The sequence below is a fragment of the Paramacrobiotus metropolitanus genome, unplaced genomic scaffold, assembly GCF_019649055.1.
Source record: "Paramacrobiotus metropolitanus isolate TYO unplaced genomic scaffold, Prichtersi_v1.0 Parri_scaffold0000007, whole genome shotgun sequence".
NCBI classification, from domain to species: Eukaryota; Metazoa; Tardigrada; class Eutardigrada; order Parachela; family Macrobiotidae; genus Paramacrobiotus; species Paramacrobiotus metropolitanus.
The window spans coordinates 2,024,211-2,050,275 of NW_026570227.1; the positions used below are offsets into that span (position 1 = coordinate 2,024,211).

Sequence of the window (26,065 nt, forward strand, 5' to 3'; positions counted from 1 at the left end):
ACGTGATGTTCCATCACTTTCTACTGAACAATCGCATTGGAACGTACACATTCACGATTGCGATTCTCCTAAAATACAATATCTTTAATTTTACGCTTAAACGTTTGAAAATTCAACAGGTACGTATAAATATGAGTTGTACATGTTTGTGAATAAAGTATAATGGTGATGTTTGTGATTCAGCTAGCCGTGCCATTGTGATATCGTTTCCTCCTTGGACGCGTCTGTTTAGCGTGTATGCGTGTACATCTGTGGCCAGAAAAAGTTCCTGGCGGCACTACGCACATTTTTTCCGCACGAACCCTACCGTAAGTTCCTTGTCTAATTACTATGTACTAATTAACGTTTTTTACCTAATACTTCGAAGGCTTATACTGAATGCTATTTGTTTTGATTGTATTCATACAGAACTAGAGTTTTGTGATCCAGTAGACAGTTTCGGGACTTGTAACGTTTGCCCTGGCTCTATCGGAAAATTTTCACTACTGATCTCGACGAAATTTTTCTTTCTGCATAAAAATCAACTTTTTATTCTTTTTGCTTACTGTTTCATACTTTAAGACTTGTTAATTATTACTGAACATTATATTATTTCTACTTTATGAGTCCGAATGCAATTAATTACTAAAAATAATTGTTTACAGGTTATTACAAGCGGGATAGCGATACTATTAGGAACACCATCTATCCATAGGCTACACTGCGTGAACGTTTACGACGGTACAACTTACTTTTCGGAGATATATTATTCTGTGTTCCTAGCATAATATTAATATTGTTACATCGTAATTAATGCTATACTTTTTCTTTACCGCAATTTATTTTTATTATCATTAAACTGTCTTACTTGCAGATACTTTACCACAATTACAACGGACTACGGCCGTATACCAAGCGCCAAAGTACATTTCCCCTTAAATATTTGTTTGTGAACTATTTGAATAATTTATTATAATTTTGGTGTATTATAGCAATTGATCAGTTATATCTGCTGTAATTATAAGTGTAACTATTTGCAGGCTGACATCACGACTGTGCTAGCATCACAACGCAAGTCCATATGGCTGAGCAGGAGCAAAGGTCAAAGCGGAAAATGGAACCAACAGAGTAAGCTAATTTCGTAAAAATATTCAGTGAAGGAAAAACAGTTTTCTATAGCATAATTTATAATTTCCATGAGAATCGATTCCGGTTTTCAAAATTTACCAAGTATAATACTGCTACTGAATAATATTCAATCTGCTGTACAACCAAATCAACCAAGTCTTGTATCGTTTTACCTTTATTTTAATTTGAACGTAAGCAAAATAAAAATACAGTAAAATCAAAATTATTCAATAGTTCAAAGACATCAATACTATTTAAGTCATCGGTCAGCAGAAGTGATGTAGTGCCAGAGTTATTTGCAAAAATGGAGCAGCAGAGAAAACACAAGCCAGCTCTCACAGCGCTTGCTGCGGCTTGTATAATTATCCTGGTGATAATAATTTTAGTAGGCGATATTATTCTGCCTATCGTAATAGCGACGATACAGCAACAACAACAGCAGCAGCAGCAAGAGCTTAATAAAAATCAATCAGGAACGTTATTTTCGTCGACGTACCCGAACGGGAGCGTCGTCAAGTCCGGCAGTATCCTTCGTTTATCATAGGTAAGCTTAAAGCGCTTTACCCGGTCCACAGCATCAATTTCAAGGGTCCGTTTATTACGCCGTATCACGGAAGAATACCGTAAGGGGTACACTTGAGGTCCAGGGGTTGTCCAGAGTGAAGTGAAAGTATTTAAATTAAGTGTTTTCTTGATAGTTCGATTGAGTGTAAAACCTTTAACTTTGCAGACATGCTTTCCTTTGTTCGTCACATAAGCATAAGATTTAGGAGCGCAGATGGTGACCTCTGTGATGAATTCACCATCATTTAATTCGTTTGTCAAGTCCCCCATGTAGTTTCCCAATCGCACTTCAGGATCTCCTTGCCGATGAATCCACATTAAGGAATCAGTATCAAAATATATTAGGTTACGCCCAACTTGAGCCATATAATTGTATAAGTGAAGGCGGGCATGGGCAGTCGTAAACCTAAATTATCCAACCAATAAATATTTTTGAGAAAAACGTATTTAATATATTTATGTTGCACTTACGCCGCAAGGATAACATTAGTCTTTGGATTAACTGGAATAAAGTCTTCCTTGGACTTGTACGCAACTTGAATAACGGTGTCACTGAAGAATTCGATATTGTGAATTTCCAACGCATCATTTAATAAAAGTTCGTAAAAATCTTTGGGCTCGGAAATGAACTGTGTAGACAATCTGTCCTCGCGCATCCCGAGTCGGCCCCAGAAACTACAAAAAGAAAAGAAAATAAGCAATTTCAACTAATGTATACCTAATGAAACTGAAAAATTACTTGTTTAAAAATAACTTTGCAAGGGCGCGAAGCCCCAGATTTTTTCCACTTTCTCGGCGTCAATAGATACACCTTCTCGAAGTAAAAATTCTTCCACATACTGCTTTTTTTCTTCTTCTGTTTTAACATTAGAGGGCCAACCGCTGGCCTCCGTTTTTAATTTCAAGAAATGCTGGATGTACTCTTTAAATAAACCTTCGCGAGAACTCGGAAAATGCCAAATTTCGTAGACTTTTATCACCGTATATCCCAGGGATAGTGCCTTAATGATTTCCACAGAGCACCAGACGCCCGTAAGTGATCTTTCGGTGTCTGTGTGCTGACAGCTAGAATTTTGCTGCGTCTCAGCACATAGTCGGCATAGTGGAAAAGTTAATTTTTCAGTACGGTAGGGTAGAACAGGTAACCATAGGCTTTTGGGCGGTAGAATGGTCAGGTAAAATAGCCCAAAATAAGTTTCCAAATTTGGATCAAAGTCCGCAGTAATTCGCACGTGTGGGCCAACTGGATATCTCTTCCGCGAATTCACAAAGGGATATTCCGATATGACATCGGCAAACCTAAAAAACACCTCTCATTAAAATTGAGATTATAATCTTTTCTTAACTAGTTGTACCGTATTTGTTCTCCGGGCTCGCATTTATAATGCAACCGTGTCCCGTTGGTCCGGCCTCCATATAGAGCATCGCGAGGTTGAAGAGGTGCGTGAACATGAATATCTTTTATTGTTTCACGAAAATCCTCATCCTCTGCCAATTTCTGATCGTACTCGCTTTCCCAAATTTTAACAACAGAGTATCCCATTTGTTCAAGGGCGATTTCCCGCTGGACGGTTGCCACATGCAAATCCTCCATCGTTTGTTTGAGAAAGGATTTACAAATGTGCGTTTCGTGGTTGCGGGATTGCCGTGCCAGAAGTCGCCATAGAATTCGTAAATAATTTCCGCTTCTTCGTCATAGCCGTCCACGTAAAATTTTCCAATCTTCTGTTCTCTTGCAAGTGCTTTGCCTTCTGTCATTTCAATGTAGCACAACCATTTACCACATTTGACTGATTGCATGCGCTGACTAGGGTTTTTAACAATAGCAATAAGGTTTTTTTCCAATATCCGTGCGCGCCAGAAAAAATGGCATATACCCGCAATTGTTAGCGCGGAAGTAAATGGGCAAAGCCCACCTGAAATTCCCATAAAGAGCTTTCTGAATTCTTGAGAGCAAACGCGTAAGGTGTTAACATCCTGCTTGCAGTATTTGACGAGCTCCTCGTTGACATTGTACTTTCCTTTCTTTTTTCTCCGATCTTTTCGATAAAATCTTTTGATAAAGTCTTTTCTTTCTTTGTTATTCATCAAGCTATAATTGAAATCCTCCCTTTTAGGATAGGGAATAATTTTGCCAAAATTTTCTGGGCGATTGACCGGATGAGGGAATTTACCCTTTTGCTCTGTCGCTCCAAACGCTTGAGCCCAAGCGTCTAACGATTGGGGATTGTAATTCAAAGTATCACGAAATTTTATGCCAAATTCAGGAACATCCAGTTGCATAATTTTTGAGCCGTTCATTATGAGCTTTGGAACTATCCCATTTCTTAGTAACCATTTTAGAACAAAAAAACCGTCGAACGCCCGAAGGTTGTGGGCCAAGACGTAGAAGTTTTTAAATGATCCAGAAAACAAAAACTCGCAAAATTCTGTTGTTATATCCCGGCCAATATCGGACGAGTCGGCAGGAAAAATCCATTCCTGGCCGTTGTCGTTTTGAAGAACGGCCAGGTTCGGAATAAAACTGCCCGTTTCCGGACACGGGTAAGTCTCAAAATCGAAATAGAGAAACTGGGCTTGTTCATGCTTTTCGAGATCCTGGTCCGTCAGGACTTCGGGCTCAATGTAGCAAACATGGTCATTTGTTACGTGTTCTTTGCACACCGTGCAAAAAATCTCACCGCACACGTGGTCCGTCGTACGAAACGCTCTGGAGACAAATGATTGGCAAGATGGACAGACAAATAACGTTTGACATACCGTAATCCCGTTTTCTCCCGAGCCAGCAGCGCGATGATGATTGAAACACTCTTCACTGTAAAATGTTCTGCAGCAGTCCGAACAGTAAATTCTTTCTCCTCCAGGATTACATTCGAATCGCAGGCATTGTTTGCAACGGTATTGGCATCGATGGCGATTTTTATGATCGTATCCGCGATTGCAACGGTCGCACCAGTACGATGTTTTGAACCAAGCCGGCAGGCTTTTCAAGACATCAAAATGGTTACTATGATGTAGCAGACGAATTTTTTTTTCGGCATATTCGCCGGCATAGACGATCGTATTGAGGTGGTCGACACTCGTTATCAGGATTTGGTAGTCCGGTAAGGCCAGTTGAAACTGTTGAACGTCTTCCAAAGTATATTGTCGAAGATCCAGTCCTGCGTTAGCAATGAGTTCTTTAGCCATTTTTGTCTGCAGCGTTCTGTCGGAAGCCGTACAGAGTTTTTTAGTGTGATACAAGCGTTCGTACAGCGGTATATTGTCATCTGCGAGGGCCTTAGCTATAACAAGCGCACGAGCCAAACAGAGGTTATCTGAATTACGAACAGCTATTACGCTCCTCATGGTCTCCAGCTTTTTTGCGCAATAATAAAGGAACATCGTATCGACAGGATCCAGCGGGAAGGTTGGAATGGTGAATTTCCAGCTCAAAAGAATCATCCAGTACAAATTCTTGGTTCGAATTGAGTACGCGAGAAACTTCTTTCATCAATCGCGCAACGGTTAACTGATCACGACGAATGAAAGGTGTGTGAATAGGAAACGAGAGGTGACGGCTATGCAACTTGATTCTTACCCGCTCGTGATCTGGGATGTCAGTAAGGATTTCATTTAAAATTTCGTTCAAAATGGCTGTTATGACATCGGGAATCTCAGCAAAAGGAATATGACTGAGGCGATGAACTTTGCACGCAAATCTTTTACACGTCATCTGATAACGGCGATTGTAAAAATCGTTTATCGGTTTCAACACGAAAAAGTTCTTTATATGAAGCGGGTCTTCGGTAACATCGTCATCATCAACAGCATTAGTATCGTTATCATTATTATTAGAATCAACTGAATCAGCAGCGTCAGCAGCTATGCGAGGCATTTTTGCAAGCAGAAAGGTCACAGCAACTGGTTCTTAATGACAGAAAAGTGTTCCTGACACTGCTTCACAAATTCTAACTCATCTGACTTTATATCAACACAATTTTTTATGGTATCGCCAGATCTGATACGTACAGACATGGCTGAGTCATCAGAGGCAGTCGTAGTACGGTTTTCATGAACAAAAGCTGCTTGGGTATTGGACGTGGTGTCGATAATGCACCAAGATAGGGTTTCCGGATGCGCATTGGCGGTGGAGGCGGAGACTGTTTTCTGGCGGTACTTTGCAAAAGCAGGCGTATTGGTCCATTCTACAATCTTTTCCAGAATATCCATTCCGACAACCAGTTCATTGCACCGCGTATTTTTATGGCGGGCAATAACGAACTGTACGTTGGATTTTTTATGCAACCGGTAAAAAGCCATGAAAGGATTATTGGATCCTTTTCTGACAAAGATGCTATACGCATCGCGGTACTGTGAATAACTTCGGAAGGTCCGGTCGTCCCGTTTATCAGTAAAGGTCTGGTAGAGCCAGTCCACGGATTCAGCGTTTGCTAATCTGATACGCTTGGCAGGTGGCACGAGATGCTGGTCCCCAGAATCCGCTGGCGCTGCAGTAACAGTATCTACAAAATAAATAATGTAAATATTCAAAAAAAAGTTTAGGATCAGAATAAGAAACTTACTTTTTGACGATGATGATGGAAGTGCAGAGGTACTGGGTCCAGCAACTTCAGCAGTTGGAGATGTAGTGACAACAGAAAACGGAACGGAAAGCGGTGCTGTTGAAACCGACAGCGACTGATCTGTGATGGGTAATGGATCGGGAAGTTGTTGATCACCAGGTAGAGCTGTAGGTTGCTGCAGAGTGTTATGTGGCGACAGAATAATGTAGAGATGGCGCTGCTTGTAGTATTCGTAGCGGGCAATATATCCTTGCACTGGATCAATGCCTGCAATATATATATACCTTTGGAAAATAAGTTGCAATAACAAACAAAGCATAAGACTCGCATTTTAAGTCTTCCAGGCGGCCATATAATGGTGTTAAACGGAATATCTGGTCACCCACTGCAACATGAAAATGAAACTTGAGGCGTATGTTGTTGCTGCTGCTGCTGGCACAGAAATAAAAATTGTGTAGATACCGTGGTGGCAGATTTCCGCACCAGTTGCTTCATCTATAAAATTAAAGAGTTTCTCAGCTATAAATTAAGTGAACGAGATGATAAAAACTTTTTAACCTTTAAAAATCGGCTGAATGGGTGGTGGAGACCACGGACTTGATTGAAGGTGTAGTTCTGGCTGTTGCTGTTGTTGCTGTTGTTGTTGTTGTTGCGTAACTACAACAAATTTATATTTCAACAACTGTACAAAAATTTTTGCGTTTAATTATACCCAAAGTACTTGTTGTCGGAGTCGTAAGAACATTATAGTCCTGCAGCTGAATTTCCAGGTCACTTAAAACTTTATCCCAAAGAGCTTCGCCATCAAACGCATTAAGATCATCCATTATCCATTACGTTTAAAGAATCAACAACGAATGAAAGCAAGTAGAGAAAAAAGGAAAGCAGAATAAAACTATTACAGTTATATAGTATCAGCAGAATGCAACTGCTACATTTTGCAGTGCAACATTTTGTCACACACAATTTTCCAGAACAGCAAAATGTATCAAGTAAAATAAAGTGACGTGACGGCTTCAACAGGCTGACGGCAGTACGGGCAGAGGCTTCCTCGGTCTAGGGTCGCTTTGGCGCACTGTCCGCACATGACCAAATGCTTACACGGACTGATCAGCGTGTTGGCATACCGCGACAGACAGATTTTACATTTCAACTGCTCAACGGTGCGGGCATCGTCTCCGACGGGTACTTCGGTGGCATAGTGCAAAAAATGCTTTTGCTCCAAAAAATCGGCGTTGTGGAACTCCACCGCTTCTTCCAATTCCTCCCAAAAATAGAAACGGCCCTTCTTCTTGGCCTTAGCGGCATCAATTTGGTCTTGACTGAAGCCAACGAGCCGTGCTTTGTTTTCCAAAACTGTCATACCTACATATTATTATTATTATTAAAAAATAAAAGTAACAAACAGATGAAACCCACCTTGTATTCCAATGTCGGTAACAGGGGACTTGCAAGCTCGTATAACATCGTTGATGAACCGTTTGCCTTTTACATTCATCAGATATGCACAGGCTGGTGATTGGCGGGCATGTTCAATCCATGGTTCCAGATCCAGCGGCAATCCAGAAATGAAGACATAGCAGTAAAAACAGCGTACAGCATCCGGGCATACCGAAACTCCCGGCACAGTAAGACCTGCGTAATAATAAAAAAACCCATTGTCCTGTAAACAACGGGCGACCGGAAGCGCGAAGCGCTCCGGTCGACGTTGTTTACCGCGTCCGACACATTAGCCAAATGTGTCGGCAGCGAGCAACGGGGCCCCCCCACCCCCCTTCGCCTGGTTTAACTGTTCGACCAGCAATCGTGAGTTGTTTTTCTTGTCAACTTGATAGCCAAAAGAATGTTTTGTTGTAAAGCTCACCGCAGTTGTAGAATCCAGCTTCGGCCAGCTTGTACACCAAGTGTTTTTTTTCTTCGGGCCACGGTCTGTCGTCAAAGGAAAACGCCCGCGCATACATGGTGTTATACTTTGCGCAGTCGGGATTGTTTGGTGGTGAATGGTTGTACTCAATGTTGTCCTGATCGTAATCCATCCGCAGCCCGTTGCATTCCACCCACATCTGTGGGAAGTTATCTTTAACTGCTTTGCCAAAGCATGGATTCTTGCACGGTGTTCGATAGATGCCCGTTAGACATGTCCCCTCAATCTCACAGCAGTAAACACAACGGATCTGGTGCTGGATCCCCGTGCAGTACCAGCCCAGTTCGGCGTACTCTTTCGCCACTTCGAGGGTAATTTTACCCCCACAACCACGAAATGTTTCAATGCGATTCTCAACACTTTCGGCTGGATAGCGCGGATCCCCACGAGGGCCAAAAGCACTTGCAAAACCGTCCATTGTTCTGTTAGCGTGTAGCCGTGCGTGCGTGCGTGTGTGCTCTGCTCTACGGTTTATAAAGCCCAGTGTGAACAACAAAATGCTGAGCAACAAATTGCTGAACCGGATTTTGTGGTCAGGGTGTTTAGTGTATTTGATTATTATAAATACAGGCTTCTAATTCCAACTCGTTTTCATTATTCTTCCTGACACTTTTAGTTAGTCTACCTTTTCTTCTGATATACCATGACTAGTCTGCCTCCTTCCAAACGCGGTTTCGTACCCGATAAAACTGATCTTGTCGGGGAAGCAAAGCGCAAGTTTGCGAGCGGAAAGATCGCTTTCCACTATGAAGGATTCCCTACCATGAAGTTCGGGTACGACAAGTTCATCTGCACCCGCATCAACAGTGACACCCAGGCCTTGGAGTTCATAATTGGCGACTTTACGACTGCCAGTCCTCCTGGACCAGATGCGAAATGGACGCTGGGAGAGAAACACATTTTTCTCACCAACGACCAGTTCATGCGCCTCGTTGGACTCATCTACAACAACATTACGACTTTAATCCGGGATCCACAGCTAACCAGCGGTAACCTGTCCACCCTGTTTCACCTCGGAAACGACGTCTATTTTGTGTGGTCAAGCTATGACAGTGTAGCGCTGGCCAATATCCGCCAGTTCTGCAAGAGAGGCAACGGCGACATGCAGGCCACCAAGAATGGTGTTTCTTTTGGGATAAAATCGTTTGAATCACTTCGTACCACCATCCAAGACCTGTCAATGTTCAAGGACATCAATGCTTTGTTGAAAGCACGTGGCTCGCTAGTGATTCACAACGAACCAACGGCAGCGGATTTTTCAAGCCTGTTGGCTGGCCTACCGTTCACCATGTATGGTATGTGGCTTGACCGTCTGCACGAGAACTGTGCACGTTGCGGGGAAATGGTCACGTTGTTTACACAACCAACTGTTCGTGAAGCCAGCCATGCCTGTGAATGGGGATTGGGTACACTGAATCTAACGGATGAAATGATGAACGACATCATTACTGAGCTTGGAAATGGCAAACGTCTCATTGGCATGATGTTGTTACTGCGTCCTTGGGGCCAGCTTACCGGATTTGACGACATTTTGGGTTTTAACGCCAAACAGTTTTTGGACCAGCATAAGGATACCCTGTGGGAGTCTGTCAAGCGTATTGCCATGGAGAAGCTGAAGATTACGGAGATTGGAGACGGGAAGATGAAACTGCCTATCGAAATCAACAAGGCCCAGGAAGGAAACAGCGGCAACGGTGGTGAAGACGGTGGTGTCTAAGACGACGGAATCGTTTGCGTTTTGTGTTACGGTAAAGCATGTCTGTGTTACCATAAAAATGTGAAATGTAAACGCTAAAAAAAGTGCTGATTGCTTCTACTTCTACCTCAGGGACATAAAATGTGAAATGTAAAACCCAAAAAAATTTGCTGCTTTTTTATTTTATTCAAGCTCTGCATACATTGCTGTGTTCATGTTAAAGTGATTGTTTACCCATTGACAAACCATTGCATCATTGTTTGCGTAATTTTTTGTGAAATAATGAATAATGTCTCTATATGATTCTCCGCTTGCGCGCTTATAAATAAAAAAAATGCAAAATTGACCGCAGACTGTCGAAAACGTTTGTTGTATACGTTCCATTTGATAAACAACATGTAAATCAGTTAACCATTCTCTAATCTCGTCAAAATACTCCACAGATCGTCCGTATGAGTCGAAAAACTCGATGGATGACGGCTCGCTTTGATAGAATGCTAACCAGTGTTCACCAGAACCACTGGATTTGTCCGTGTTGACGATGTAGGCGGCAGGTAAAACATTGGAGCGTTCGGGAAGTGTATCCCGGGCATAAACTCCTCGAAATATCCTCTCCGTTTTTGGATTTTGGCAAAGTATCTTTGTCATTGTTCGATTATCCATTTTAGTTAGTTGGTAAAGTCACAAATTAGCTGACGAAAATTGTTAATTTCTATTACCGCGTCAAACGTAAGAAATGTGACCATGATCGTGGGCTGCTTGAGCGGTTGGTTGAAGACTACTCGGATGCCTAAATTACCCTGACGAATTAAACTTAGAGGGCCGAGTCCGGTTCCCCCTGGCGTTAAATCAAAGCCGTAAATACAGAATCCGTTTGCATACTCGTCGCGATTAAAAGGCAGTGCGCCAAAAGGACTGTTACGCCGTCCTAAAGTGTCTAGCAGACCATCGTAGCACTCCAAGTAATTACCGTTTGCATAATCCGGCTCGTACGGCCGATTAGGAAAAGACTGTCCATCAACTTCGACGCTGATTTGAGACAAATTAAAGTGTTGAAAATTGAATGGATTTGTCTTTTTGTGCCGTTAAAAGCATCCGCTGCGACAAAAGCCACAAAAAAGCACCTTGGGGACTTGACCAATGTGTATGTTATTAAAAACAGTGCTTTGTATGTTGGCAGGTAATTCGATCGGGCGCATCAGAACACGTTCTATAGGATATTTTGCTGTTGTGGTCAATAACCGCTTGCTTATAGCATTCATGTATTCTGGAACCCCTGTAATAGTAATGCATTAGATTTTTTTTATGCAGATATTTTCAAATTTTTCCTGCTGCTTACCAACATAACGGCGAACAAAAATTCTTGGATTGCGTATAAATAATTTAAATTCGTCCTGCGCCGGATTCGCAAAATCGCGAAGATAGAATTCCGGTTTATGCAAAACAAAGCGTATTTGTAATGGAACTCCAGTTATCAAAGGCTTGTCTTGCATGAAAATATCCGAAAACAATTTCCCGCTTAAAGGGATGTATTCATGTTTTGCGAAAAGCCTGAGTCGTGATTGTTCGGCTGAGTTGTTAACCGAATCTTCAAAGCTTCCGGCGACATCCAAGTAAAACCCACAGGATGTTAGCTGTGTATTCATCGCCTCTTTTGTGTAATTTAGCAAGCACTCAAACATTGCTCTGTATGGATAATAGATTGCGCAGTCGCTTACCAATCGGTTAGCAACCGAAACTTGAACTGATTGAAACATTGAATGAATCAAATTATTTACAGGAGCACAGGTATCCGTCGCTTTGATTCGCTCCCAACTACCATCAGCATTCCTTTTCTTTAGTGCCACTTCTAATTCTATGCTTAAATCCGGTAAAGAAACCATGGCGTTTGATGAAGGAGCTATATAAAAATTTATGTCACCACCCGCCGGAATATTTTCCGGAATGGCGGCTGTGGGGCCGATTCTTTCTTCTTCTGTCCGGAATCGGTCCGCAAACGAAGGCGGTATGGCAAAAATGTGCGATTCTGCAGCAATGGCAGGTTCTGACCCTTCGATTATGGAAGCCATTTCTAAATATAGTCAGGAAGATCAAATGGTGGGACCCGGCGAATTTTGGTAGTGCGTTTCCGCTTCGTTGGCTTCTTTAATACCCCTTTTCTTCCTTTTTTACCGCCGCTAGATGTTTGTTGAGTTGGTGCGAGAACTTGGGCGATTTTGTTGCCCACAGATTTTGCAGCTTCATGTACCGCTGTACTAGCTGCTTCTTTTAAATGAGGCGTAGCAGCTGCTAAAGCGGCTTGTGCCTGCGGCGCTGCCGCCCTTACAACTGGTGCAACAAAACGAGCAACCTTGGAAAATACTGCACGCAGAAAACTACCAAAACCTCCACCGTTTTGATAGCTTCCACGATATCGAACAAATCCGCTCCCCAGCTGTGTATGACCTAGTAAATCATCAAATAATCCCGGATCAGGCGCAAAAGCTTTATATCCCATTTTCAGTATCTTGCCGGTCGGAAATGGAGCTTCACCATCGATTTTCCTGTTGCGAATTTAGCGTTGTCTCCGAGATCAGTGGCAATTGTTACTTCGATGTTGTCGAAAATGGGGCGTAAAAGTGGAACATAATGAGGCATTTCAAAACGTTCCGTGATAATTTTGAAAGCCTCAGTTGCCTTAATAGGCACTGCTCTTAAAACCTGCGCATACGTGTCACCAAGCAAAGTAAAATCCGCAACATCGCAATAAATATATAAAGATTGATTCCCAATCATGGCGTTTATAGCTTCCTGGGCAGTAAACAAAAAGTTTTGGATAATTATCGGTGCCGGCTTTGACTTTTTTCGTTCCGGTTGTTGAACGCTTTCTAAACCAGACGTATTTTGTTTTGAACCGGTTCCTTCGGTATTTTTTGATGACGGTGATTCTGTTTTTTTCGCAGAAGCAGAAGTTGTTGCTGAAAGCGCAGCTGGCTTTGGCGCTGGTGTCTGCGCAGGCGGCGGTGGTGGTTGGGGCGGTGAAACTGTATTTGTTTTCGCAACTGTTTGTTGTCGAGCTTTCTTTTCTTTGAAAAATTCCTCCAACTGATTTAAACCGTCAAAATTTTGCGCAAGGTCAACAATATTTGCAGGATCAGAATAGGCAAACAGTTGTCGATGCTGACACCCCAATATGCGTTTCAGCAGTTCATTGTTAATAGCCAGAATAACGGTATTGGCATTAATTGCAATTTGCACTTTTTGATTGTTAGCTAGTAATTCAATAGAAAATGCTCTCCTCTTTTTGGATTCTTGTCCTTTTGCCAAGAGGAGCTTCGGAATTTGCGAAGAGATTGTTGCAATGATTTGTTCGTTGGTATAATTACCGGCGTGTAAAGTAATGCGCTTTTTCTCAAACAGAAACTTTTCCAACCCTGTTTTAGCATCCGAATTTGTTACAATATCGTAAACCTGCAAACAATCCATGGTCTGCTCTGTAGGGAGATTGTACATGGAATTTGGGTAATAGAGTTCGACAATTGCAACTTCCCATTTTCCAGACAATGAAATCGTTTTGCATAATTTGGTTTTCCAACTGGATGCAGTGTTATTCGAGTAAATATCTGTGCAAGCATCACTCGGCAATGTGATGTAAAATGGCTGTTGATATTGCAAGCTATTCATTTTCTAATCCGCGTTAGCTCCCTTGCATAAAATTTTCCTACTATTGGCTCCTCTTTTTCATCCTCGAGCTCATACACTGGCTCCGGTGTATGTGGTATTACCTTTGCTATTCGAAAAAGCTCCTCCTGAAAGTTTGTTTCAAAACCTTTTTCAAAGTCCTGCTTTTTTTTGGCAATTCTGACGACATCTTTCACCTTAAATACTGGTTTCTTTTTTTTATGGTCTGTTTTCTCGTATAATCGATTAAACACAAGCAGGGAATTTTCTTCAGTCACATCCGCAGGACAAAAGCCATGAGAAGAGTGAGGAGTGTGATTATATGTCCATACAATATTTTGTAGCCGATCGTAATATTTTGGAGATTTTCGACTAGTAAATAAGCGCCATATGCGCTCACGCAGCGTTCGAATAACGCGCTCCGCCATGGAACATTTTATGTCATCGTTTTCCGAACTGAATAGCATAATCTCTTTCCGTTTGAGTAAATCCCTGACATTTTTATTAAAAAATTCACGGCCTTTATCAGCCTGTATTTTGTCGAATGGACCCAGGCGTTCTAGTATTTTTTCCAGTGCTTTTGCCGTTGATAAACCATCTTTACACTTAATTAACTCGCATTCTATTTTTTTAGAAAAACAATCAATAGCAACCAACACGTAGCCATAATTTTTGTTCCACTTTTTAAACTTTTGCATATCCATCAAATCTACCTGGAGCTGGCTATTTTTATTTAGGACGACCACCGGATTCCTGTGGAATTTTCGGTTGACAGGCTTATGTAAAGTGTAGGCATCGATCCCCTCAAGAATATTTTTGGCTTTTTCCTTGGAAACATTTTCTGGAAGGTTTTTGTGAAACCGCTCGAGCCCCCCTAGGCTGCTCAGTGCACTAGGATTGAGATAGTGCTGGTCCATCGGAAACAGGCTGAGTAATTTTAGGTACCTCGTTGGCTTTGTCACCAGCTTTAGACGAATCTTCTATTTTATTTTCGTCACTGTCATCAGAACAGCAAGAAGAAACACAATTCAATTTCATCCCTTGTCCAAAATTTAGATTTACCGGCACACAACCCGACATTTTAAAGAACCTTTAGCCAGCGGCCTTTAATACCTTGCCCTTTTATAAAAAACTTTGTCTGCTCTCGTACCCGCTCGCCACGCCGGCGTGGTACTTCTTCTGCGCTTACAGCTTGGAATTTGTTATCGGGTGATACTTTTGTTTCGTTTAGCGTTTGTTCCAGTACGCGTTTACCGCGTTTCCCTTTTTCATTTGACGGTAATGAAAACACTGGGAGATCATATTCATCCGAATCATCCGAATCAATATCAGTCAGGGTTTTTTTCTTGATTTTTCTGCGTGATTTTGACGATGCTGTTGTGGCGCGAACTCTTTTCTTTTTCGCTTTTTTGGGTTCGGTTAACGGTGTGGTTAAGATTGATGGAGTCGGAGTTGTGGCGTCGTTTACACTTACAGACAGACTATCCAAGGGATTACCTTCTTGAAGTGCTCGGGGCTTTAATGCCATGAACCGTTCTAAATTTTTACTAAGTAATTGTGCTTTCTGCCATTCACTTAAATTTTGACTTGAAAGGATTTTTGATGTCAAATCGCCAAGCGATAAAATGTTGTTCGCTTCAGGTGGAGCTTGTAAAACTGTCAGCTCGGCGGCTCGCTTCTTGATATCCCGCTCAGGCACAATATAATGTACCTCCATGACCTTAAATTAGGAATTTAGCGCTCCGGCCAGAACACTTGCTAAAACTGGCAGCACTGCACCCAGAAAGCCACCTTTTTGTGTTAATAGCGCTTTTTTAGCTTTTGTGGGATACCGTCGAAGAGCTAATAATCGTATCGGCTTTTTCCAGCGTCTGCAAATTCGCGTACTTTCTGGTGATAAATTCACGGTATTTTTTACGATATTCAAGCAGCACTCTTCCAGTCCTTTAATATGCTTTTTGTTACAATGATTCGCGACAGCTCTGCGATCTTTGGGGTTGAGCGACGAGAGAAACAGTAAAAACGAAGCAAATTCTTTCAAATGTTTGGTCATGCTGACGGCACTGCACAGAAATTCGGGTCGGTGTAAATTCTTGCTGTTTGCAAGTCCGTTTTGTTTTCTTGCACAACATGAGATCTGACACGCAAATAATCGGGACAATTTGGTTTTAAATCCAAAATCAAAGGTTCAAACGGAGTAGCAGTAATCTTTTTATACGCTTTTTTAGATGCTTAAATCCTGTTTGCCGTGATAAATAATCCAGTTGGTTGTTGTCGCGAACATTTTTAAACAACACAATATATTGAGTATTTAAGGCAATATCCCGACTTGCTTTACCTTGCTTAAATAAATTCTGTGTGATATAAATTGCTGACAAATTTCTGTGATGTATTCCTTGCGTAAATAGTTTCGTGGCTAACTCACTACTTGCCATTTCGCCCGCCAGATCATCAATAATTAGCAGATTGCTTTCTGCTTTAGAAAAAAACTCCGAATCTAGTAAATCGTCTTTTAACCCTTTAACAAATTCTGTTGCTGGAAAAATCTTTTTAATTTCTTCGTAAGAGTTTTGCCATTGACTGTATGCTACCACTATTCTGGTTGGGACGACGTCCATTGCATTTCCTTTCAGCATTTTAAGAACATATTGTGTTTTACCACTCATTGTTGGCCCACATATTATTGCTCCGAAAGGCCATTGGAACCTGAGATCATAACCAACTTCTGGATACATGGCACAAATAACCAATATCGTCGCAACTGCGCACTTGAATGTGCCAATCGACTTGCACCAGCTTAATTTGAACAGAGACTTTATCACAGAATACGATCCTAAAAAATTCTCTTGTCTTTTGTGGCGCGTAATATATCCGAAACAATTCCACTGCCAATTATATCGCAACGGTAAAATTACTGTCAATGGCGGACGCACACTGCGCGAGTCACGAAATTATGCAAAATACTTTTTTGCGAAAGCTTATTGCTACGGGTTACAAAGGAGCACGAATAACAAATTATAAGGTTGTTAATATTATTGCTTCATGTCAGCTGCGACGACAAAACCTTGAAAATATTGGCCATTCAACTGGTGACAAATACTACGAGCCAGAGATATTTCCAGGCATGACAATAAAGATGAAAAAAGCCACATGTATAGTCTTTAATAGTGGAAAATGTAACATACTTGGTTTAAAAAAATTCGAACATATTGAGGAAGTCTATCAGGAACTTTGCCAACTTCTCAAATAGATTTTGCTCGAGCTTCATTTTGGAATTCTTTTCCATTTTCCTTAGCTGGAGATTCGACACTCTCCATTGACACCGCGTTGCTCCTCGGTACAATCGCAATCGTCTGAAAATTATACATATATGCAATATAGTTTATTTTTTGCCAGGATTTTTATAAAGGTACCAATTTCTTCTTCTGTTTCATAGGAGCTGAAGGAACTGTCCGAATCCGTATCGTATCCTGTAATTAAAGGTGCGGTTGACTTGTAGTATTACTTAATTAAAATTTTTTTCACTTACCGGATTCGTTGGGAGCGTCCGGCTGTTCATGATTGAGCATTACAATATGTCCAGGAGTTTGGTTACAATGCTTGCACGTATAGTTTTTAACTGTGAGAACGCATTTGATTATAACAGTCTATATCAACAAAATCCTGTGCGTGCATTTTGCTGCACAGCAATTTGTTTCACAGCATTATCTTTCTCGGTAAACTATTTTGCGTGTGAGAGCGCTTATATAAACACATGTCAAATTAACCGAGTCAAGTCATTAATGTCAGTGTGACGTTCGCTATGCGATTACTTTCACTGCTGTTTCTTCTCCGTTTGTCGTAGAAAGACATTTGTTTTCTAGGCAACCGAGTAGATAAAGCTGTGACGGTTAATTTTTGTTCGTAATTACTTTCTATTTGCCGAATCGAGATACACTAATTACCCGGTAGAAAAAGACTGTATTTTCTGGAGCAGCTGTCGTTTGCGCGCTGACAACAAATGCGTGCAAAGGATAGATGTTCCCAAAAATACTCTTTAAATTAAACGAAAAACTTTGACTGATAAATTTAACTTCAAACTACTCTCTGCTTCAAATCAACCTGCTAATTAACCAAAAAAAACAAGGGTTAAATTTTTTGGAGCAGTTGTCGTTTACGTGGTAAACAACAATCGCACGTAAACGATAAATGCTCCAAATGATACCCTTAAAATAAAAAAAACAAAATGAACTACTGCACAGTTATGGGTAATTCTGTTTCGATGAACACTTAAAATAACATAAGCAAATGGCACGCGCAGCGAATATATATTCGTTTTTTAATCATAATAATTCTGTAAGTTTTACTTCACTGTTGTAGTCGTTAATTTTATGTCCTAAGTAAAAGTTAAAAAGAAATGGCAGTATGTATTAACGTCTACTTCCTTTTTAGGGATTCCAAAAAACCCGCAACGAAACTGCCACAATATTTTAAGGATTTTGCCAGCCATAGCAATGTCTACAGCATCAAGTATAGAAACCGACTGGCTGTGGCCACCACCAAGTACTTAAACATCCAGTCCGACGAATGGCGCACTAAGACGGTAAGAAATGTTATTATGCAGTAACCTGATTATCAGTTGCATTTATTTACAGGGTAAACTGGTGCGCAAGTTCCAGAAGAGCGCTCTTGACCTTGCGTACATTCACCACCATCAGAAAACAATGTTCACTGCTATTATTGTGATACTGAAGAAGCTGTTGGACGTTGCACAAGCAATGGAAAAGTATCACATGGAAAGCATTGCAACTCTTTTGGCTTCCTGTCCGCCAGACAGTATGCCATCGTCTGATGAGGGCTACTGGATTGATGAAATATCAAATTACCCATCACACTACTCGCAGAAAATCACACGCATCATCGCTGACAACAAAAGAAACAAGACGAAACGAAATTGCTGGAGAAAAATTCGCGAACTCACATTGGAACGACCAGTGAACTTGTGCCTACCGATCAGCTGTCGGAAAGTGAGCTTAAGGCCAGAACCAAGGCGTACAAATCCTTGTGGAAACAACTGACTGAGCTGACAAACTCTGTATCAATGTATAACGACAAAATTAAGGAACACTGCCTCTCCCTGATAACTGGCTTTGAACATCTCAAATCAAAGCTAAACATTGAGAAGATGACCATTGGTAAGTGTAGTTCCTCTGACTTGTATTAAGTTTTATTTCACAGTTTATTGCAGCCCAGGAAGCGTTCCTTCCCATTGTCCAAGAAATGTCCACTGTTAGCACTCTCATTGCTGACCGATACCTGACCCAGTCTGAGAACGGACGTGATGTCAGCGCTGCTTTGAACAAACTGGATGTTGCCATAAACCTGGCTAAGAACGCGCTGCATGGTGTGATCAGCTTGTCTATGTGTATTCATTTTTTAATGTGGTTTTATTTCATTTTGTCAGGTGACCATCCGGAAGTCCGTGATGACCCACGCGTGGATGACATAGGAGAAAGCGAATCGGAAATGAGCACCTCGGACGATGAATAACAAGCTATTACTTACTGGTTTTCATTTTGCTGTTGGGCTTATAAACTATATAAAAATTCTGAATAACGTAATTGTTTTATGCGTCTTATCCGCTTTAGCTTTTGATGCTTTCACCTACTTTATACTATACCCGTACATAAATCAAATAATAATACAGTACAGTCAATGGTCAAGGGATTCCTTATACACTATAGAAAACTAAGAGCAAATATTTAAATACAGTCAACAACTAACGATTTAATCAGTAACTATGGTAATATTTTGTAAATTATTAATACAAAGTATAGTTTTAGTTTCAACTTTTTGTGGAATTTGATTACTTATTGTGACGTCACAAACTGCAGTCAGGAAGTCCAGTAGGGAAGTAGAGATCAAAATCCCTTTGCGGGACGCCTTTTACTACTGCTGCTGTACTTAAATTTTTCTAACAGGTTCAACGGGTTTCGCTCAGATAGAACACCACAACGATGGGATGCGATGGACCTCCGGGAGCTGGACATTTCGGCGCTAAACAAGATAACCTTTGCGGCGATCGATGAACACTTTGCGGACGTGCACAAGGACACTTAAGGGATCTGTTCTCTGTTCGTTCGCCATTACACAGGATTCGCCTATATCTAATGTTTAACCTAAACAAGCTCTCTGCATGTTTGATTCTCTTGTTGCGGAAATGATGTTTTGTTATAAAAGCGGGGCAGTTATTAAGGTCGGCTTAACAAAGTTTGCATTGGGGCTAATATACTGTATGTTAGTCTACCTAGACCGAAATCATGGGTTGGTCTGGCAACAGAACAACCATTCTTTCCTTTTTTCCCCCATTTTCTCACGGGTTACAAACTTACACTCAGAATGCTTTGCTGCGTAATGCAGGAATACATTACAGATCAAAAAGCAATAACAAAATCTCTTCAAACCCCGCCGCTCCATCCATTGTTTCAAGGTCCGAAGTGGTGTTGCCGCGTTGAATTTCCAGCGACAGACGCTGACGGAGAAATTCATGGGAGCGAGGACACGTGTGTACTGCTGAAGTACTGCCGGTTTCTTTCGTTATGAGGGCAAATGTATGCACACAGGTGCTGTTCCATGGCGTGTGGGAGATTACCCAGCCGGAGTGGCTCCAGCTTAGCAGGAATACCGGCCGAAACTAACGATTTGAAGGCAATACCGCTCAGGCCGCCGTGACGTGGATGTCTCCCAGCAAAAAAAGAGCAAGACCAGCCGTGGTGACCGTACAATTAAATGCGAATCAAAGGGGCTTGTGATACTCTGCATATTGATGTGACTCGCATAATTGATTACACTGCTAAGACTGCTTTGCAGAAGTCGCGACCACTGCAACACACCGGCTGAATGTCCATACCAGCAACCCAGTAGCAGCCGTTGAATGAGGGTGGGTCTTAGATTCGAAGTGTTCGGATTACGATGCAGCAACATCACCTCGCGAGGGTTCGCGTATCGTATCTCTAGGCGCGGCCATCACAAACAGCCACCTCGTGCGGTTGAGCAACCATATCAGAGCTAGACCCGCTTAGAAACCCTAATAAAAGATGCGACGATACCGTCGATACGGGTATGTGATACGTGTAAAATCTGGAAGTTCCCAGAATTACTCAAAGTTAGTATTAATTCGTACAGTACCTGTGTACTGCACAAGTTCAGGCAACCGTCACAGCTCTACTTCGTAGCGCCATCTCTGATTGGCTGTTATGCTTGTTGATTAAAACTGTGGCACGGCACGGCGTTTACGTACAGTAAGTCAGTAAGTACTCGATACAGTGCCTGTACCCCCGAACTTGAAAGTTGAGAGAATTTACTCAATTTAATCTGTACTCATTTAGTTCTGTTTATTGTTAGCTTGACTTTCAACTGTAACTGCAAATTTTGTTTACTCGCCGAGCCTTACCTGCCACAACTGAGTGAGAAATCGACCGATGAAATAACCAACCATGTCCACGAATGCAGCTTCCTCGACGGGTCCAAAGAGGCAGAAACTGGACGCTGGCCGAGTAGCGGACGTGATGAAACGAACACTGACCAGCGGAGATCTCAGCGATGTACGCTTCTTCGCGGGACGTGACTTTGGCAGCGCTCAGAACTTTTCCGCACACAGGTAAGATTACCACATGCCTCGAGGTTTATCGATTCCCTCTAACCCGCCTCGTACCCACATTTGTTAATTACGCAGTACCCACTGCGTCATTATGTTGATTCCTTGTGTTATAGATTCGTTTTAAGCAGTCGCAATGACGTGTTCCGCACGATGTTCTACGGAAGCCTGCCGGAAAACTGTGATAAGCCCGTCGATATTCCTGATGTCCACCCAGATGCATTCGCTAACATGCTCAGGTGAGTTGAAAAAGGATTTTTTTTACTGTTTTGATGATACATTGTGCTGCCAGAAAAAGCTCGAGTGTTTTGTTAGTGTCAGCTGTGATTGTGTTACTATCACTCCAAGCTGTTTTATTCAAACTAAATTTTGTTGTTACATCATTAACTCATTTTCTCCGTCTTGCAGTTTTGTGTATGCGGACACCGTTGATGGGTCCGTCTTGACAATGTACTGTATTCACCACCACGAACTGCGCCGATAAATACGATTTGCCGCAGCTGACGCAGATGTGCACTAACTTCGTGGCGAAGCATTTAAATGTTGCGAATTGTCTGAGTATTTGGAAACAGGTACGCTGTTTTCTCAGAGTGACTGAATACGAGTACTTCGTCAGATCATCAATCTTGAGAGTATGAAAGTTGCGTTTCTTGCCGTTTCTTTGAACAGGCTGTGAAGTGGCATGCTGACAGCATCGTGGAAGTTCGCACGACTTTTGTGGATGCGAACACCACTGCAGTCCTGCAGTCGGATGGATTCACTGACATCTCTCGGGAAAAACTGCAAGCCATTCTGCAGCGCGACACACTGTCTGCTGAAGAAAACGTTATTTACGAGGCCGCTGAACTGTACGTAGGGTGTATATAGAATCATAACCTGGCCATTGGTACCTGGCGATTATGTGATGCCATAGCATGGTAAGCGTGCCAATTCCTTGACTTCCGTTTCTCTTCCCGTCGTTCCCGACATTGTGCTAACTAGTACATGGCTAGCTAGTTATTATAACTTGCTGACCGGCGACGGTTTTTAAAATTTTTTTAGCCATTGTTTTAAAGTTTTCTTAGGACGAAATTCACTATATAAAATCTGGGCTGTCGCGTTTTGGTTGGTACGGATATCATCGAGAGATGTTGCTTTAGGTGGGCCACGGCGGTCTGCGTTCGTGGCGCCGTGGATCCTTCCGGCGCTAACCAACGTCAGGTGCTGGGCGCCGTGTTGTTTCTTGTGCGATTCCCGCTTCTGACTAACGCGGAATTGGCTGACGGTGCCGTCAAGGTGACCCAGTGCACTGAAATTCATAGATGCTGTTTGCCTGTCCTTACTTCTCTACTGTTGCCTCTACGGCAAAGCGGCCTGCTAACGGCATCGGAGTTATTCAACTTGTTCGTGTAACAGAATGCCACCTCCAAGCCGGATGTTCCCTTTCCCACGGAGCCTCGCAGCGGGCAACAAAGGGGGTTGAGTCGGGGAGCGGAAGTGTTTGTGCACACTTATGGTTCACAATACTGGCGCCCAGCCCGAATATCCGGGGTTCATCAGGACCATGTGGTGTTCACCTGGTACTTGGACGGCACGGAAGACACTGCCACTGCGGACAGAGCGATTCGCGTCCAGACCGTCCTGAAAAAGGGTCAGCGGGTGTATGTGGGGCCATGGAGTGAATATGGAGAGTACGTCCGGGCCGAGGAGGGTGGAGAGCATTGGGTTATCCTGGATGGATGCCAGACAACTGTCGGATTCGCTGATTTGCTGCTGACCCAGGAGGTGGTTAAATCTTGGATGAGCAAGCATGGAAAATGAACTGAGTCGCTGACCAAGTCAGTCTCTGGTGTGCTTGATAAACGTGGAAACAATGGAGCCAGCTGTCCGATTGTTTTACTCGTAGTTTTGGCAGTGCAGACATTCTCATTTTTGTGAAGCCGTCCTTGTATTTTTTAGCGTGTTTTCAGCGGTTACAGCTTAGTTGGTTCTGTCGGACTGTCAGGTACTAATTCATATTGATACGTTTGCGAAAGCGAACGAACTGACTTTTTCGTAGCCGCCGGCCCAAAGATTTACGCTGCCAACGAATAAGGTTTACGTAGCGTAATCCTTTCTACCGAATTCCGGCGGAAAGGTTTAAGCGGCTTCTTTGATCGTAAACCATTAACCGTTAACTTTCCTGCCGGTGGCAGGTATAGAATAACGTCGGCTGCACAGAGGCGAACCTCGCTTCTGTGAGCTTCTCCAGCATCGTCTATCGCAAAACAGCCGCGTCTGTAGCCGGCAGATATATCAATCTGTTGATTGTAGATAATCTATATATTAGCCCGTCAGGAAAGTAGATTTTCATCGATAGATCTGACGAACTGCATTAATAGACCTGCCGACCCGAACTTATGCTTTGTCTATGGGGCCTTCAATAGTTCTGCCGAACCGGCACAACAGTGAAATCTGATACCCTTGTTGGCCGCATGCCGGCATGAACAGTCCGGCCGAGCTTTGTACAACTGCTTTGTACAACATCTTTCGCTATTTCTTTTGCGCCTTTCTCTTTTAGAACAGCATATCGTTTTTCTCTTTCAAATCAGCATATATCTTTCAAATCAGAGTGCGGAAATCTGGCAGCATACCTGTGGGCAGTGGATAGAGTGCATCAATCAGCGGAAAACCAACTAATATTTCTCTCTGGGGCAATAGCAATGTAACTTTTAGTCCGAGAGAATGTCCAAGTTAGGACATTAGTGAATTGGTTCTGAACCTCATGGAACCACCATGGAACCACAAGTGAACCAAGTGCGCTCTCACATGCCGACACGCAGGCACACTACCTCTGTACCCCGTGAACAAATGGAACCAATGGAACCACATGGAACCACAATGGAACCAGAAGTGAACCAAGCGCGCTCCCACATGCCGACACGCTGGCACACTACCTCTGTACCCCGTGAACCAATGGAACCAATGGAACCACATGGAACCACAATGGAACCACAAGTGAACCAAGCGCGCTCCCACATGCCGACACGCTGGCACACTACCTCTGTACCCCGTGAACCAATGGAACCAATGGAATCACATGGAACCACAATGGAACCACAAGTGAACCAAGTGCTTTTTCACTTGCCGACTCGTAATTTATAATTTTTTTTATTTAATATGTGATAACTGATAAATAAGAAACTTTGAATTGTTTTTCTCATCTTCGGTTGTGGGCAAGATACGTTTCGTAAATTATTACATCGCTCAGCAGTCGTCATTTATGAGACCCCTTTTGATTGCTCAAAGAAAGTGCGATCTGCCGGCTAGGTATAACGTTTAAGAGGAACGTTTCAGATACGCTAATTGGAGATTCTATTGAGTTACAGATTTCATTACGTGGTGTACTGTTTATATGATTATTACATATAATAAGAATTCGTGATTTGCGTCCACACGCCGCCTCAGAGTGGTTTGAATTTCAGATGCCTAGGAGGTGACGAGACGTACCGAACGGCTTTTTCCGGTCACTTTTAAAAAAGCGCGCGTTATCAAAATATGTAATGTTTGTTGCTGCAACAAAAATATTAAATGTAACAGAAGACTAAGATCTATAAACTGGGAACGCATGTCCGATAGAGAAGATGATAAGGGTTCGGCAAATTGTGCGGCGACTGACGGGGACACGGTAATGCCAAATGCCTGACGTGCACCTATCTTCGCGAGCGCTACGTAGCGTATGCGCAATTGGGCGCACTCCGAAATTCCGGAGTTAGTGACGTGCGAATGTTGGTCTGTGGCGGTTGCCACTCCGCAGCAGTTCCCGAATTATTGCGATTTTTCTATTAACTTACTGAAAACGGAATCGATGTAAATGTAAACCGTACCGCATCCTAGCACTTTAGCCGCGTTACATTTCGGCCGAGGCTTACTTTCGTCAGATTAAAATCTACCAACGCTTATTTCGGCAACCGGACGCCCTCTTGGTTTTTTAGAGTTTCCTCGATTTCCTGGTTTTCTTAGGTTGACTAATACTTTTTTACGTTTACTTCGGCTTTCAAAAGCTTTTCTGTGTTTTTTTTTGTTATTTTATGATGTGTTATACTCATTGATGTCCTGTTATGCTCTATGTTCTTAGGTTTTAATAATTACATAATATGTTTTCTGACATTTCGTATACCTTTTTATGCTGTTTTAAGTTGCCAGGTACGAACTGCACCCGTGCATAAATAAAACGAATAGTTTATTTTGCAAAAACTCGTGCATAAATAGACATGAAAAGTTCATTTTGCATAACTGCATAAACGGGTGCATAAATATACATAAGTAGTTTATTGTGGATAAATCCATAAACGCCGCCGCCGCCGGATGGTGAATGGCTACCGTTCACTTCGGCTGCCATTCATTTTTGGCTAGCCTAAAACCTTTACTCTGCAGTGTGCCACTTCTCTTGTTTCTGCTTTTTGTTCTTTGTTCCTATCACTTTTGCATACACTTTTTTGCACTCATTTTCAACGAGTTCCTCTAACCATCGACATCATGTTTCCTATACGCATTTTGGTCTGACGAAAACCTCGTCGACCGCCACAAGGTCGATCCCACGAAGTTCAGGACAAGTGGCCACACCTGAGAGAGCCTCAGCAGAAGAAAGCTAGAAACCCAAGGAAAAACAATAAAAACGAAACTAAAAAACTTAAGAAATCCTATGAAAAAATACGAAACAAAAAGAAAACTTAAGAAATCTAATAAAACCTAAAAAAGCTGAGACAACCAAAGACAGACAAAATGAGCAGTTGCCGAACTAAGCGTTGGCCGAATAAAGTGCTGGCCGAAATGAGGAACGGCCGAAATGGGCCGGAAATGAACTATCAGCAGGGCAATCCGAGGGAAACCGAGAAACGGCTGAAAAATGCACCGATGACGGAATCGAACCCCGGCGACGTCGTTCGATCCGC

General features: G+C 42.4%; 3 protein-coding genes across 5 annotated transcripts; 2 read left to right on the plus strand and 1 right to left on the minus strand.

The window, feature by feature from the left end:
* The first annotated feature begins 260 nt into the window (after positions 1-260).
* LOC129582277 (uncharacterized) lies at positions 261-19,221 on the plus strand. Of its 3 annotated transcripts, XR_008689609.1 has the most exons (8): positions 261-308; positions 645-720; positions 854-902; positions 1,020-1,107; positions 17,948-18,098; positions 18,151-18,690; positions 18,744-18,899; positions 18,960-19,221. XR_008689609.1 is itself a non-coding variant. In XM_055473767.1 (6 exons), exons 4-6 carry the CDS (start codon positions 1,061-1,063, stop codon positions 18,571-18,573), a joined length of 621 nt encoding a protein of 206 aa, XP_055329742.1. In that variant the 5' UTR covers positions 261-308; positions 645-720; positions 854-902; positions 1,020-1,060; the 3' UTR covers positions 18,574-18,725. The 3 variants fall into 3 exon arrangements, 1 of the variants encoding a protein (XP_055329742.1); XR_008689610.1 differs by lacking the exon at positions 854-902 and having other exon boundaries at positions 281-308; XM_055473767.1 differs by lacking the exons at positions 18,744-18,899; positions 18,960-19,221 and having other exon boundaries at positions 18,151-18,725.
* Positions 6,619-9,643, minus strand: LOC129582276 (baculoviral IAP repeat-containing protein 8-like). The gene is made up of 3 exons (XM_055473766.1): positions 8,101-9,643; positions 7,656-7,871; positions 6,619-7,601 (listed from the first exon to the last, which is right to left on the minus strand). The coding sequence occupies exons 1-3, from the start codon at positions 8,576-8,578 to the stop codon at positions 7,225-7,227; spliced, it is 1,071 nt and encodes a 356-aa protein (XP_055329741.1). The 5' UTR covers positions 8,579-9,643; the 3' UTR covers positions 6,619-7,224.
* Positions 19,222-20,994: 1,773 nt separating the features above from the next.
* Positions 20,995-21,680, plus strand: LOC129582505 (BTB/POZ domain-containing protein 3-like). The gene is made up of 3 exons (XM_055474018.1): positions 20,995-21,155; positions 21,269-21,391; positions 21,561-21,680. The coding sequence occupies exons 1-3, from the start codon at positions 21,064-21,066 to the stop codon at positions 21,634-21,636; spliced, it is 291 nt and encodes a 96-aa protein (XP_055329993.1). The 5' UTR covers positions 20,995-21,063; the 3' UTR covers positions 21,637-21,680.
* Positions 21,681-26,065: the final 4,385 nt, after the last annotated feature.